Below are 16,108 nucleotides of genomic sequence, written 5' to 3' on the forward strand. Positions count from 1 at the left end.
AGAGGTGCACCCTGTTTAACCAAGGGAGAGCAGCTGGACCCTATCCCTGGCTAACTGTTCACCTGCTCCACTGGTGCTCCTTTAGCCTCCCACTCTTCACACCAGGCAGCCTCACCCAAACAGAATTTTATGTGGGGCATTTTCCTGATTTCCAGCTTATTTCTGGGGGAAGATACAGGGATCATTACTTTTCCATGTACTTTATATTAGTTTGTGATCCTGCTCCTGAGGAGGGCAGGGAGCACTGAAGCCTGTTGGTATATTTTGAAAAGGAAGAGGGGGGAAGCAATCTAAAACACTCATTCTGTTAAATAAAGATGCAAAATGGATCTCTAACTGGTGTGTGGGTCAGTTCCTAATGAGTGTCTGTTCCATTGGCAGTCTGACTTTTCCATGTCAGTCAGTGATGTCTGACTATCCCAGGCTGCAATATTAATGTATGTTTCTTTAAGAAAATACATAACATTTGCAGTATAATGTAGAGGGTATGCCATAGTGTTTTTGATTATTAAGCTAAATAGCCATGTAAAATGAGTATAGCATATTGGCACTAATTCCTGCTGTACTGAGGCTCCTTTGTAAAACTAGTTAATTAGTTTCCCCCAACCCACCCCCCCATCCAAAACTTTGCTTGAATAAATTTGTGGTTAGCACAAGTATGAAGAATTCTGCTTTTCTTGGCAAATTTTTTCTCTCTTCCCCCATTTTCAAAAGAAACTTCCCCCATCTATTGGGATGGCAGTGTTTGTCTCGGATAAAGATGACTGGCTGAAGAAGTAACATTAGCAAAAATTTATTTTGAGTAGCAAAACAGCTGCCCATATTTTCTCTCAGCATAACTGTCCATCACACCATAAGGTGAACCAACAGATTCTGAAGACTGTTATAAACATGTTAATTCTTTAATAAATTAACCACAAAAGAAGTGTTAATTAACTAGTAAAAATGTTTAGGGATTCTGTGAGAAAAAACAATCATAAGGATTGAAAAATGTATGCTTAGCGATATGTAAAAAAATACAGGTTTTTAACTCAGTTTCTGAGACTTTTACAACAAAGTACAGAGAAAGACAGATGAAATTATGTTCTGACTACATGCGCTGAATAAGCCCAAAGGGAACCTCTGTATATAGTTATCAGTGGCACTGAAATCTGCTTAGGAAAGCAACAAGTCTTTTGTTCTGTTGACAACAGTTATTACAATTAATTCATTTTGTGATTGGTATTTGCACTGAGTGACAAGGTGTTATTTTACCTCAGTAAAAGTTAAAATGGTAATACCTACATGCGAAATAACACTGAGTTTGCTATCACTCACTCAAGAAAAGAAAAGGCTCTGTTCAGAAATGCCTGCTCAGCCACCACTCCTGCAAACCTGAAGCGTTAGCATCAGGCTTCTCCCGCTCTTATTTCCTCAGATTTGTGTTTTTGCTTTTCTAAAAGTTTATTTGGGAAGAAAAAAAGAATGGGGAAAAAAAAAAAGCCTGCTTTTTGCTACGTGACAGAACAAAGCATCAGTGAACAGAGCAAGGGGTCTGCAAAGGCTGGGCTGTAGTTAGGGGTGAGATGCTGGCTGTAGATGCAGGCAGCCTGCCCGGGGTGTCCGTGCTGGGGGACACGAGGTGCCGTGTCTGGAGTGCCCCAGCCGGGCTGCAGCAGCAGCCGGCACACCCGGGTTGGCTCTCGGGGCTGCCGGGCGAGAGCTCTCCCCTCCCGGGACAGAGACAAGCACAACCGTGGGCAGGGTGCTCTCCGTGCCATGCCTGGGAGCCGCAACAAGGGGAGTCCATATCCCCGGGCAGGCTGTGCTCTGTGCCGGTGGGATGCTCTCTGTGCCCCGCGACAGCAGCGGGCTGGCTGCGGCTCCGATCCTCGCGGGGACACGGGAGGCGACGAGCCCCAAGGGGCCAGAGCAGGGTGTCTGCGGCCAGAGGCACGGCAAGGTGCCGGGCAGGTGCTGGTGCTGCGGGCACAGAGAGCTCAGGGCTCCGGTGCCCGTCCCGGTGCCGCAAGGCGGGAGCGCTGCGGGGCCCAGGGCATCGGGCAGGGCAGGGCACGGCCAGCAAAGCCGAACCCCATGGGTACAGCCGCACCTGGGGGGCTCTGGCCCCTCTCTGGGACACCCAAACCCCATGGCTACAGCCACACCTGGCTCTGCAATACCTGAGCTCCATGGCCACAGCCACACCTGGCTCTGGCCCCTCTCTGGAATCCTCGAGCCCCATGGCCACAGCCACATATGACAGGGCTCTGGCCCCTCTCTGCAATACCTGAGCTCCATGGATACAGCCACACCTGGCTCTGGCCCCTCTCTGGGACACCCAAACCCCATGGCTACAGCCACACCTGGCTCTGGCCCCTCTCTGCAATACCCAAACCCCATGGCCACAGCCACACCTGGCTCTGGCCCCTCTCTGGGACACCCAAACCCCATGGCTACAGCCACACCTGGCTCTGGCCCCTCTCTGGGACACCCAAACCCCATGGATACAACCACACCTGGCTCTGGCCCCTCTCTGCAATACCTGAGCCCATCTGCATAGGGAGCAGGCCCCACAGCTGCTTGCTAGACTCTCAGCTGCCCATTTTTAGCATGAGAAAGACAAAGCAAGGAGCGAGGAGCATTAGATGATATAAATTTTACTTTTTGTAGCAGGACCCAGCAAACCAAGGAAAGTTTGCAGCACTAGCAAATGGCAAATAATCCATTAGCTATGGATATTTCAGCACGTCTCTACTTTTATTATGAGTTAGCCCCTCTAAACCATTGACTTAACAGAGAATCATTATAAATCCCCATTTTGAATTTTTTTATTAGCAGTATTTATCACCTTCTCAAAATCAATCCTATATTTTTAAATTAAAACAAATGACTACTTGTACTGCAATCAATATGAGTACATTTCCCTTTTTTAAAAGGAGAAAAAATGGAATACAAAGAAATGTCCTTCTTTGGCTGCATCAATCCAATTTCAATATAATTCAATATTTAATAAATATAATCCTCCATGTCTGTGCAGGGAAACATCATAAAAAATGTAAAAGGTTTCTTGGTCTCCAATAACTTGTATGAAACAAAGTGTTTCCTTATTCCTTCCATAAATACTGCAGTCATATGCTACTATGTTTTGTTCTTCCTGCTTATTAGAAAGAGTTTTCTCTGATTATGTATAAGAAAGGTGGTTTACATATTTCATGATTAAAAATCCAAAATGCCTACCTACCATCTCCAGAAAAATATCATCTTTATCTCCTTATACTTCTTTGACTTGTCATTTTTGAAAGGGCAAGAAAGAAAAACCTTATATAATACCTAATTTGTACATCTGTGGTTTCCCTCTGACTTGCATAGGCACCATATGTTTTTAATTATCATAATAGCCTTAAAGAACCTGTTCAGTGGGAAACACATATGATCCTTTTATTAGTGGTTTGCAATTTAAACAGTTTTAACAGAAAAGGTCTGGCTATAAGGGACTGAGAAGCACAAAGGTCTAAAAACCCTGTTATTGACCTCTGAAAGCATGAGTTCAGATCCCACCCACTGAGGTGGGACCTGCCTCTCCTGCCTCTGACAGAGGTAATCAGTTGCACGTGAAATGGCTCTTCTGGACCTTAAAAGACATAATCTCCAATCTCAAATGACTTGATGTTTCAGTCAACAACTGGCAGAGTGAAACCAGGGTCTGTGAACACCACCCTGTACCCACTCTGTGCCTGCTCCTGCCTAGCAAACACTCTCACAGCCATGGTGCTGTGGGAGAAGCCCTGCGAGCTCCAAAAGCCCAGAATTTCAGCAATTCTCATGAGTCATTGCCCTTTCAAATCCCCAGTTTTGTCCTTTATGCAAACGCAAGACTGGTGAGCACGCCAATATCCCAGTCATTCGGAGGTAGGAATTAAATTTAACAAGTTCAATTCACTCCTGATTCTGGACATCTAAACACATAATCAGTCTGATAATGTTATTAATTATCATTCAAGTGACAACCTTTGACACTGGCATGCTCTCACAACCTCCCTACTCCAACAACTCGAACAGAAAATCGTTGGCATGAAAACCCACAGTCTTATGAACAGAAATTGCAAATAAGCAGGCACTGAACATACAACAGGGAGTGAGCAAAATCCCCCTTTTCAGAGAGAAAGCAGAGGCTCACAGAATAGCACAGTCACTTTACCCAAAATGAAATTCTGCACAACTTCATCCCAAAACAGATGATTTTCACCCCAAACAAAGGTCTGTGGGGAGAAGAGGGTGGGGAAGGGAGCCTAGCTAAAATTACACTGAGGATGGAAGTCGTTATGGTTCCATCTCAGGAGATGGATGGTGTCCTCATTAGAACGAAGCTTTATTTAGATGGACAGACAGAATCCTTATTAGAACATTAGGCTGAAAAGTTTAAATGTCAGGAAATACAAAATTAGGATTCTGCAAATAAATGCTGACTTGGAGAAAAAAATACTTAGAGCTTCCAGTACAGATCTCACTGGAGATACTTAGGAAAAAACGCAATCATTCAGGAATTGCAATCTCCTGTGCCAATCTAACCCTTCAAGGGTATTCTTGGAAAACTCTGTTTCACAAAAGTCAGAGGAGATCCCTTTTCTTGGGCAAAGTGGTTTCCACTCATGATCTGATGCTATCAGCTCCATCCCTGGCTGCCCACTGAGCCCAGAGGGAAGAGAGGAATCAGGACCTACCATCTCCCACCACCCATTTCAGGAAAAGCCCATCCAAAGGAGAACATGCTAATGTTGGAAACCCATTTCCAGCTGCACAGACCCCAAAAACTGTGAATTAGCCATTCTTTGCCCTTCCCTGTTTCATTCCCTAATCTCAGGCCCTCTGCTTTCTCCAGGGAAACTCAGGTATTTTGCAGTGATGGAAAGACAAGCTTAATTATTTTGCATACAAAAGAGATGGTCATAGTTTTCCATTTTACCTGCAAGCTAATGGATCTTGGGATACCAGACGTGGATGCTCAAAATCCCCTCTGGAGCCCTTCTGGTGATTTGTCGTCTCTTGGTTGCCTTTGGTGCACACGGATCTCTGCCGAGGTAATATGTGAGCTATTGCACACTAAAAGCAGATTTTTGAGAGAGGAAGCTCAGGTACAGACACACACACACCCACCCCTGCCCAGGCACCCTCCACCCCCTCATCCTGCACCGTGCAGGGACCTGAGGAGGATCCTCTCATCCCCCAGGCTCTGTGGGCCAGGCAGCAGAGGCACGGCAGGGTTTGCTGGGACAGCGGAGCTCTGCAAGGTGTGCGCCTGGTGCCTGTCCCAGGGTCATGGGGAAGGCTGTGGGTGCTGCTGTCCCCCATGCCTTGCTGGGACACACCCAGACAGCTGGGGACATGGAAATGCTGACTGAGCTCACCTGAGCTCCCTGTTCCTCCTGTGTGCAGTAGTTGATGGCAGAGGGTCACCCACCTGCCCATCATGGGCCTGCCCCCTTTGCCAGGGGCCTCCTCACTGAGCCAGGCCTCTAGGCCTCCTCACTGAACTTTCTACTCGGGCCAGAAGGGGATGCTTGTAGAAATAGATTTTCTGCTGGAAAATGTAAAAGAAAAATAAAATCTTGCATTTGACCATCTAAATAAATATAGGCTTCTCTCTTTAGGAGTTTGGGGCTTTTGTTCCAACGTGAATCCAGCAGAAATTTAGCTTTCCTTTCACAGCCTCACCCGTAGATCATCAGGGTGAAGTTTACTGGTGAACAGAGGTGCTCAGTGTTTAGCTTGCAGCATGGGGGGACAGCAGGGAGCACCATGGTTGCAGTCACACAGGCAGAGGATGATCACTGACCAGGCCAGCCTGACTTCCACACAGTCAGGTTTGTGCACCTCTCACACCACCTTCTAAGCAAGTGACTCTGCCAGTCCCCAGCAAAGGAGGGAGCAGGCACATCTCCCAAGATGTATTTCCTCACCTATGGAAACACACACAGGATCCATCCATCCCTCCCTCCATCCATCTCTTGAATTGATGTCTGCCACCACCAAGTACAGTCAGCCCAGGGGACCCCTCATGCTGCAAGTCTCAAGGAAAGTGCTTCTGCTTCATCCTCTTCTCCCACACACAGTTCTACCTTAAGAGAAATCCCAGCTCTGGGCCTGAGAAAACTCTTTCTTTTTTTCTCTTTAAGGATCCTCCTTTCACAGTAAGGATCCTCCAAATTTCCAAAAAGTGGATAACAACAATACCACTGTGATCCCATCTGCACACAGCAATGGCACTGTAATGCATAGAGCATAAACCACCAAATTCCCACAGACAGCATCTGTCTTACTACAAACAATGGACCATTATCTTGTAAATAATTCTGATTAAGCTGCAGCATTTTCCCCAAACAAACAGTAGGGGAGCAGAGGGTGAGGATTTTTCTAGTGGGAGTGTTGGTTTTCTCCTTCCCCAGCACTGACACTCAGTTTTTTATTCAACTGATTGGCCCCCTCCTCTCCCTGCTCTGTCCCCCATGGCTTGGTTTTCATCTTCTGACCTTATCCTGCTGTCAATCATTTTGGCAACTAAAGAGGGAGCCATCATGTTAATGGGATTCCCACCTCTATCCTTTGGGAAAGCTTTTCAGTTTGTTTTCTTCTTTTTCACCCCAATGTACAGTTATATAATGATTAGTGAATACACCCACAAGCCCTCCCATTATTAAACAGTTCTTCTGTCAGGGGATAGAAAACTCAGTGGCCCCACTGGGTGCTCCTTGGTGCTGGCCAGGGTTTGGGGACGTCTGGTTGTGTGGGTGATGTGTCTCAGTGTCTTTGGCATCTGGATGAACATGGCATGGCAGCAAACTTTCCTGGGTAAAAGCTGTCACCCTCTTCAGACTCCCAGCAGGGAGAGCAGAGCCCTCAGCTGTGGCAGTGGGGAGTGCTGCTCCAGCCCCCAGGAGCAGCACACTGCTCTGCTCTGTTTCCAGCTGGCAGGCTGAGCCAGCAACAGGTTAACAAGCATAATCTGAAAGGATTTAAAAGAAAACCAAGCACACAGACTGGAACAGGGCTAGGTGTGCAAAGGGAAAATTGAAATGAGACACAATCAGGGCTAAGGTGGCCTTTTTCTGAGGTTCTCAAATTGATCTATGTGGCAGCTGTGAATTGAGGAGAGCCCCAAAGAAATACTGAATTTCATCTTTAACCTATTCATCTCAATGCACAAACCTTTTCTTACACGTCTCTCTTGATAAATGTCCCATTTCTATATGGCTGAAGTGTTGGTTTTTCTTCTCTGCATCCTCTTAATTTGCCTTGTTATTCATGTGAGAATTTTGGGGTCAAACACAGTTCCTGGCTTGAGTTTAAAAAAAAAAATAAAGGAGCAAGGACTAACACAGGATGGGGGCATTGAAAAACAGGCAAGAAAAATTTTAACTTCCAAGTTGTGAACTGAAATCACTGACTTTCAATAAAAAACCAACGAGAGCCAATTCAGCCACCAGACTGGGATCTTCTGAGCACCATGGGGACCAGTCACAGGGCCCTGAACAGGAGGGACAAAGTGTGGCAGACAGTGTGGTGGGACCTCAGTCCTGACAGGGAGCTGCTCACACAGGGGAGCTGCAGCAGTGGGAGGGAGCAGCCCTGCAGACACTGGTGAGCCATCACCTGCCGTGGCTGCTGGCACACGGGACTGGGGCTGGCCTGAGGTGGTGATGGCCAAAACCTGCCAGCTCAGCCCAAAGAGCCCTGAGGTAAAAATTCATGGGTTTGGCAAAAAGATATTATGGTCAAAGCATGCCATAGCTGCTGCAAAGAGCCCTCAGCACCATTGCTGGGCACAGGCAGGGCTAAGAAAGGTTTTGGTGATGGGTTCTTGGGCTGCTCAGGAAATCAGGCTCACCCACAGTGCTGGGGCACCACAGCCTCATACACACCCAACCCCCATTTGCAACATGTGTTTATTTTCAGCAGGAAATTTTTATAGCTTACTGTGGTTATGTCAGAGAAGGAAGCTTTTGTACACTGAGGACTTATATAATGTTCTTCATCTTCAAAGTGCTTTACAAACATTAATTAATTCATTTATCCTCACAGCACTCCTACCAGGGAGATAAGTACTATTATTTGCCATTTCGTAATGTAGAATCCAAAGGAGAAAACTTATTTCTTTCCATGGTCAGTGAGTGAATCACAGGTAGACCTGCAGGAGAAGTGAGGATTGCCAGCTTCTGAATTGGTTCCCCCCCCTCCCCAAATCGTTTTTAAAAGACTTGTGTTCTGACAGAGTCATGCCACATATCGGGATATGCCTTGGGTTTTTCCTTCAGTAAGAGATAATTAAGGAACAATTCCCTCTCTGATCCCCAGCATGGCATGCTATTTTCTACCCCACTGGTGCTCTGCAGCTGAACAATGGCTGTTCTATGCAGGGAAGGGCGCTACAGACGCCCCGGATCGGAGGAGATCGGCTTAAAGGAACTGGCTGGCCTTCGTCTCGCCCCACGGACAATGGGGCGGGCAAGGCAGCCTGGGTGCAATGCCTGACGTGGGGGTGGCTTCAGGGACACCTGCTTGTAAATGGCACTGCTCTGGGCAGGAGCCTCTCTTAGCTGAAATCACTCACACCCACTATACCTATCTAGAAATTTCATGTAGCAGGAAAATTTCTGTGGTTTCCAGTATTTGGGCTCGATCCCAGTATTTGGTCTCAGTCCTAAGTGCAATCCTTTAACATTCATGTGGGAGGGGTGCAGAGTGGTTCACCTCTGTGGTGCTGCTGTAAATAAACCTCTTTCCTGTCTGCTCCTCTCCAGCAAATGAGCGGCTGCTTCAAATGGCAATAACAGTTACCATGAGCTTGAGAGGCTCGATTTCAAGACAGCTCAAAAACAAAAACTGTGACTGGGTCTTCTAAGGAAGTGTTCAGATCCAAGAACTTCAGGCAAAATCAGGGATGACAAACTGGGAAAAAATTCCCTGAAATTTTATCATTTCTGAGAAAGACAAGTTTCACCTGTTACAATCCTTGTTACTGGAGACCTTGGCCACCCTGGGTTTTTTCCCACTTTATGTTTTTACAATAATCAGACTGCATAAACCCGCAAACTTGCTAGGCAATTTTCAAGCTCAAAAAAGATACACTCATTAACAAAGTACGCCATGGCATACTGCAGAAGATATGACCATGTCCTACTGGGGAAAGGCCCGTACCTAGATGTTGCTTCAGAACAATCAGAACAATTGTTTGGTGATAAATGTTTTTTGCATATGACTCATCAACCCTTGAAAACAGGATTCCTTATATAATGCAAGTGCTGACACAGCCTTCACTTGAGTGGTGTGACTGCAGCTGTATAATTACAACTTTAGATTTGATGTTATGGACCTTAGGTTATGCCATTCAGACAAGTGCTCCATTGTAATACAGAGATATTTTTTCCTTAGTCATATTGCCCACAGGACAATAAGGACTATATTCACAGCTCACTGCATAGAAGTTTAGGCGTGGAACAGCCAACGGTACTCTACAAAATGAGATTATACCCAATGGGGGTTAAATGGATTCATAATTGCCACTTTTTCTTGTATTTTTTTTTCTGTGCTCCTAGTTGATACTTTTTTGGAAGTGCTCTCCAAATAAAAGGAAGAACAATGTCACACTGAGTCTGGATAAATGTTACAGTTGTCTCACAAATGCTGTATTATTTCTAGCCCTTCCAAAATAATATAATTGTCCTACTGCTGAACCACAGATTTTTCTCAGTATGACACAGAACACTAAAATGTCAGGTCCTGACTCATGGTGTTTTGGTGGAATAAATAAAAAGTACCAATATGCTATTCAGAAGGGGGAGCATTAATGAAGATGTGACACCAGGAGCCCCAGCCATGTTTTCCTTTAGCTCCCACTGCATGCTCAGCGGTGCTCCGGACAGCGGGCCACCTGTCAGGGACCCCATCCTGCAAACACTTACCATGGACCTGGGTGGTGCTACTGGCACTGGCAAGGCTGGCTGCTGCTTCTCCTAAGCTTGCTTTACCTCAGGAGAATCCTACGTGGGCCTGGGGAGGGAGGCTATTCTCAGGATGCTCACCGCACATTCTTCCCACGGGTAACCAAAGTGAGTGTTCAGGGTTATTTGCAGGATTGGAGCTGTGACTGCAGTAAGGCTGGGCAGGATTACCCAAGAAAGATCACTCTTTCTCTATGCTCCTTGTATTTGTCCACTGGGACAGGCCTTGCACACCCATCACTCATTGAGTCTGCATTTCCAGCTGCAGCACTAGAACCTCGTATTTGGCTCACCCTGGCTGAGCACCCCGGCACTGATATTTACACACTTAATCCACCCACACTGCTCATCTTCAACCCAGTGCCTTCCACAAAAATTCCTACTGGATTTTAATAGTGACAGAGGAGAAAGACCTCCCACATTCCCAAGGTATTTTCTGTGACAGAGGAAACAAGTTTACTGCCCCCCCTTATATACCTGCCTAACCATACATGGCACCATTCTAATGCCTCAAAAGATGGGATTTTTCATAAATATTATTCACAAGGCCAACAAGCACCTTTGTAGAGTTTTCCTCTCAAAGCATCAAATAACTGTGGATTTCATGAGTGGTCTTTTGTCTACCAAAAGGTACAACAGTTTCTCAGAGAGTTTTCTTGAATTAATCAACAAAATGACTCAAAACTGCACTAATGGTTAACAGCTTTTTTTTTTATTAGCAACACTGAGATAAGTTATTGAAGCATTTTAGTATTGTTTTACATTCCATTCAGAAGTGACCTAACTTGTAACTCCATATACATTTAAAGATATAGTTTGACACTTATTCAGAAAGCAACAATTATTAAAACTTACATACCTTCATTACCAGGAAACCTTAATATATTTTCTAATTACTTCCAACAATACTCTATTCCAAAGCACATGATAACCCACTAGAAGTTTACACATTTCACTTCAATCACAGGTTTTAAATTGTGGATGTCAGAGTGCTGTTCATTGAATTTTACTGTCTTTCTTGGTTAATATTGGAAAACCTGGCACAATATATTAAGCTAGAAATATTGCTTAAAGAATATGAAAAAAGATAACTACAGTATTTTTTCCTGCTAAAGCATTACAAAATACAGGACCATTAAAAACTCAAATAGAAATGACAATAAATAACCTTAAAAATGTTAAGAGAATTTTCACTCATACTAAAGTCCATTCCCTAAGCTTGCCAAACACATAAATAACAGAACATATTCAGGACCTCTATTTTTGTACTATTATGATGGTTTGTTATATATTGTGGATGTATTGTGTATACATATATTAATGCTTACACTTAAGGTATATATTTTTTTCTTTGCTGATACAATTAATAAGCCTCAGGTAATTATTTATCCCTGGCACTACAGGCATCTAGATAGGTGGGAGCAAAACTCAGAAATTCCAGATATGCAATACTGTGCATAACAAGATCATCTCTGCATAAAGATATCCTAGGTTCCTTAGATTACAAAGATGAATTTGGTTATTCATTCCTGAAAGCCTGTAACATAAAATTATAATTGCTGTCAAATTAATTGTTTAAAATTGGCCTCATAATAGGTATTAATCGTACACTTAGTTTTGACTTACAAGAATGTCTAAATTGCTCATGTTTATGAATAGTTATAGGAAATACTATACCTCAGACACAAGAATGTATATTCCTCAACCAAAACACAAACCAGAGCATTGTCTCACTTTGGAAAGACCTGGAAACATCTCTATGCCTCTGCCTAATCCTAAATTATAATTTAAATTTGACCTGGATATGACAAAAACAATAAGAATATATTGTTTGGGAGATGAAACTTAGAGCAAAAATCATACAGCTCTAAGCTTACATCATTATTTTGTCTCTGCAAAGAAAAGAAAAGCCTTTCTGTGCTAGGGATTTGCCTTGGTGCGGCTGGCCACTGATGTCTGAAATCAAGGCACATACCAAGGCCTCCTTTTGCAAACACAATCCCCCTTTCAGATGTGGTGCTGGGAGGGACTGAATGCCTCCAGTCTCTCTGGGAATAGGAGGTACTCAGCACTTAGCTGTATCAGATATTTTAGGGGTTAATTTCCAGAAACATAAATGGAATGGGAATGTCACACCACAGCATGAAGAATGGTAAGAACTAAAAGTTTTCAACAGTAAACAAAATGGTGATACTGAACTTGTCACCTGACCAATTTCTGATACAACAAAATACAATCAAATTAAATTACATGAAAATAGCAATGAAATTTAAAGTCAAATAAACATAGGACCTGATTCTGCAATCCTTAGTCATGTAAGTAGTGCTACTCATCAGGAATGAGGGATGCAAGACTGGGCCCTTAGCTTCTGCTTAGGAAGTCAATGTTGATTCAGACAGTATCTCTTCTAGCCAAAAATATGCAGCAAAAGGAAAGTAACATAAACAAGGCTAAATGTCAACAGTGTTTGCAGACTTACAGACACCATCCATTTGTTTGTACTGAAATGACTAGCGAACCATTTGGCAAATACAATGCTATTCACAGACCAGCCCTTTTATCCAGCAACACAAACTTCACTGGATCACTGGCATTCCCAGTTAATTAAAAAAAGGAAGCAAGCCATATGAGTTTGGTTTGATATTGCCATGCAAATGGCACTGTGACATCCAGAAGTGTGTCTGAAACCCAGGCGGGGGCCGAGGTGCTGATCTCCTGCTCAGAGGAAGAGTTTGTACTCTAAAAGCTGCCCTTGGACCTCCTAACTGAAACTAAGAAACCTCTTCAAAAGCACGATAATGGGGTAAAGAAAAGCCTGCTGTAAAACTTCCATATCATTTCATTCTGCCTTGAAGGAAAAGAATATTCTGGTTACTCCTCCAACTGCAGATCAGGACAAAGCGTTCCTTAAGTGCATTGCATGGTATTGTAAATGGGCAGGGCTACAATTTGCTGCAGTAGGATGACCTTCCATTGCCTCAGAGCTGTCCTAGAGCTTGGATATATCAGGCCTTTTGCTTCTTAATACAAATTTTGTAATTTAAAAGTTCTGCAATAAGGATTCAGGTAAAGCCATCACAAATAATTAAAAATCTTTTTCCGTGTTTCATGTGTTGGTGGTAGTTCTGACAGGGTTAGCATTATGATCTTTTTGGTTTTGACACCTGTGGCAATAAGCAATTTACAATAACTAAATTCACTAGTTAAACATTGGGGTAGAGCACTATAATTATGTGACAATAAAGCTGTAATAATCTGCCACAATTGATCTTCCCCTTGCCCAGCCCTCTTGTCTGCGCTGCAGTTCCACATTTGGAAGGTATTTCAGAAAGTTACAATGCTGAACATTTTAATAATTCTGTGCAATGCTGAAAGCTTTCTGATGCAAAGGAAACTGAAAGTGCTCAGCCCTTTGCAGGACCAGAACTCCAAAGCTGCTCCCATGTATCAGAGGGGCCCTGCCCTGTTTTCATACAGTGAAAGAAGTGATAATGGGGTGGAGCCTGTGCAGGAGAAAACAGCACTAATTGAAGAGGAAAGCAAGCATGAATGGAAGCAAATTAGATTTAGAGACAAGATGGAACTAATACTTTTGGACATCATTAAGTGTGGATTCAATAGCACTAACCCATTAAGCAGCCAGCTAACGCCCAGGACTATATCTGGCCAGTAGCTCTGTAGCCCATCAGCTCTCCTTTGAAAGCCTCAGTACTTCCCTAGTACCAAATGCAAGTAGGGAAATTCTACCATCTTGGTCACAAAGCAGAGAAATTTAAAGGGGAGGAGAGAGAGAAGGGATAGGGTCTTGTCATAAAGGGTCTTGTGCACAAATCACAAGTAAATTAAGGTATTGGAACAGAAGGTAGAATATTACTGTGAGGCAACTACATGTGTGTGGGAAGACAAGCAGAAAAAGAGAAGAGCATGAATGGAAAGGAAAACAGATCTTTCAAAATTTAAATACAAAATAGATCTAGAAACTCCAAGCTTAACTTGTCAAATCAGCAGGGGCTGTGAAAGCAGAGTACACAGATGCTCAAGACAGCTACCAAGCCATAGACCTTGGGTTTCCCCTCCCCATTGGGCTAGTTACTGCCAGTCAGCAAGGAAAGACCTGTCCTCTTCTTAGGAATTGAGTGTCAGCAACATTAACAAGATCCACTCCTAGGTAGAATCACCTGAGACTCCAAAACCAAGTACAGTTCAGGAGTAAATCTAAAATTATCTATGCTCTTTTTTTCTTTCTGTTCATTCCGCTGTATAAGGAGAAATATTACAAAAATTCGTTATTTTTTTCTCAGTAGCATTTTGACATGAAAATTTCTTTATTATGCAGTAATTATGGTTCTTTCCTAATTGTGTCTTTCATCCCTGAAGCATGATAGGAGCATAAATGAATTATGCGTACATCATCAGTCTCTCTCATTCTCCATGACAGGGAAACTGAGGGCTGCTTCCACATGTGCAGTGACTTTCTGAAACAACAATGTGAGTTGGTGGCATTCTCTTCTAGAAACAAAACTATTTTGGTGCCAAGATTTTTGCTTAAAAACTGACCTACTATCTTAGGGTAAAATCTGCCATCTAAAAATGATCCACATGGATTGCTGAATACCCCAGCTTGTTTTTAGGCAGCCAGAAATTCAACTCAATTAGCGTGGCCTGCCAAAGAAGCAATCTCAGCTTACTGAAGCTGAAATATTTTATTTCAATTTTATTTCCTCTGTATTCTGACCATAGAAAGAGCACTATGCCTTGCACTCTGAGTGTGCAAGGACTGTTATCAAATGCATCAATGTTTTCTCTTGGGATGTCTACAACACACACATCACTGGCTGTAAAAAGAAACACAAATGCATGGAGTCTCCCCAAACACAAAAGGAACATGAGAATTATGCCCTGAAATCAGATGCTGGAGGTGTGTCTCAAGTTTTCTGATCTCCCAGGCAGTGGGAGAGACAAAGAGAACCACGACTTTGGTCACTGGCTTCGTGCAGGAGGAAAGGAAGGAAGGCTAACAAATGAACAGGGTGCTCCTGATTGCTAATCTGCAAGTAATCAGGTGGGATTCCCCACACTAACATGCACAGATGGAGTGTGATTTCACAGTATAAAATGTCACTGAAAAATGAAAACTCCCCCAAAACCACTACTTTCAAGTGGGTGGTGTCCAAGCCAATCAAACAAAAAAAAAAGAGCTACTGACATGGGTCTTGTTCATACTCATCCACTTTTCTGTGAGTTATGGAGAAAAATGAAATAATGTATTTAAATACATCAACCTTTATACTTATGTTCTGCAAACACAATAGAATGACAGAAAAGAATTTTAAAAAGCTATTTTTGGAGGGGGGAGACAGAAGGACTCCTACTGCATTTTTGATTAAAAAAAAAGGCTTAAAAAGTAGAACAGAGAAGCTTCTGTTGTTTCTTTTTTTCCTTCATACTTCAAGTCAAATCCATTATCACTGGGCAGAGCTTGTGAAAGGGATATGGTCTTTAAAATCATATAAACTCAAGCTATCATAAAATGTCTGTTGAATTGATTGGAAGATGAAACAAAAAACTAATGGAAGTAACATGACCTCATTTCAATAATAATATTAGAGGGGTTTTTTCTGTTGTTGTTTTAAAAATCTTATGCCTGTGAAAAAGTATAAAGATATTTTGCACAAAGCAGCTAATCTTAGTTTTCTAGGTTTTTTTTCAACTTCTTTGTATAGACAGTAATTTCTCTGCTGCATTTTTTTTCTTTTTTGTTAATTGATTTTACTCCTCAAATGGAAAAAAATCCAAGTAGGATTTTACCTGCTGTAAATTAAATCAACTATCAACTCTTTTCAATAATGTAAATGTTGATTTTGAAGAATCTCTAAATATTTCCAACTACCTAAATTGCTTCTTAGTGCACTGAGACACAGAAGTTTTCAAGTAAGGCCACATGGATACTTGGGCAGATATTGGTTAAATGACAGATATGGGCAGATAATGACAATATTGTGAAGTCACAATGCTCTAAGGATACAAGTGAGATAAAATTTGTGTGCAGGTATCAGACTTTTTTTATCAGATCAGCTAATACAGATGGAAAATCAGGGAGGGGTGTGGAGAGGGCTTTGAGCATCTACACT

General features: G+C 43.0%; 1 protein-coding gene across 7 annotated transcripts in view; it reads right to left on the bottom strand.

Annotated features, from left to right (window-relative positions):
* Positions 1 to 16,108, bottom strand: part of ZNF536 (zinc finger protein 536) — a 345,080-nt gene that overhangs the window by 100,880 nt on the left and 228,092 nt on the right. The window contains exon 9 of one of the 7 annotated variants that reach the window (XM_063167692.1): positions 10,671 to 11,514. The exons of 5 other annotated variants lie outside the window; for them this stretch is intronic. In XM_063167692.1, the coding sequence (XP_063023762.1) occupies positions 11,501 to 11,514 (14 nt within the window). In that variant the 3' untranslated portion in view covers positions 10,671 to 11,500. Of the gene's footprint in view, positions 1 to 10,670; positions 14,453 to 16,108 lie in introns of those variants that run through there. One more of the 7 variants, XM_063167691.1, reaches the window with a different exon arrangement.

The sequence above is a fragment of the Melospiza melodia genome, chromosome 13, assembly GCF_035770615.1.
Source record: "Melospiza melodia melodia isolate bMelMel2 chromosome 13, bMelMel2.pri, whole genome shotgun sequence".
NCBI classification, from domain to species: domain Eukaryota; kingdom Metazoa; phylum Chordata; class Aves; order Passeriformes; family Passerellidae; genus Melospiza; species Melospiza melodia.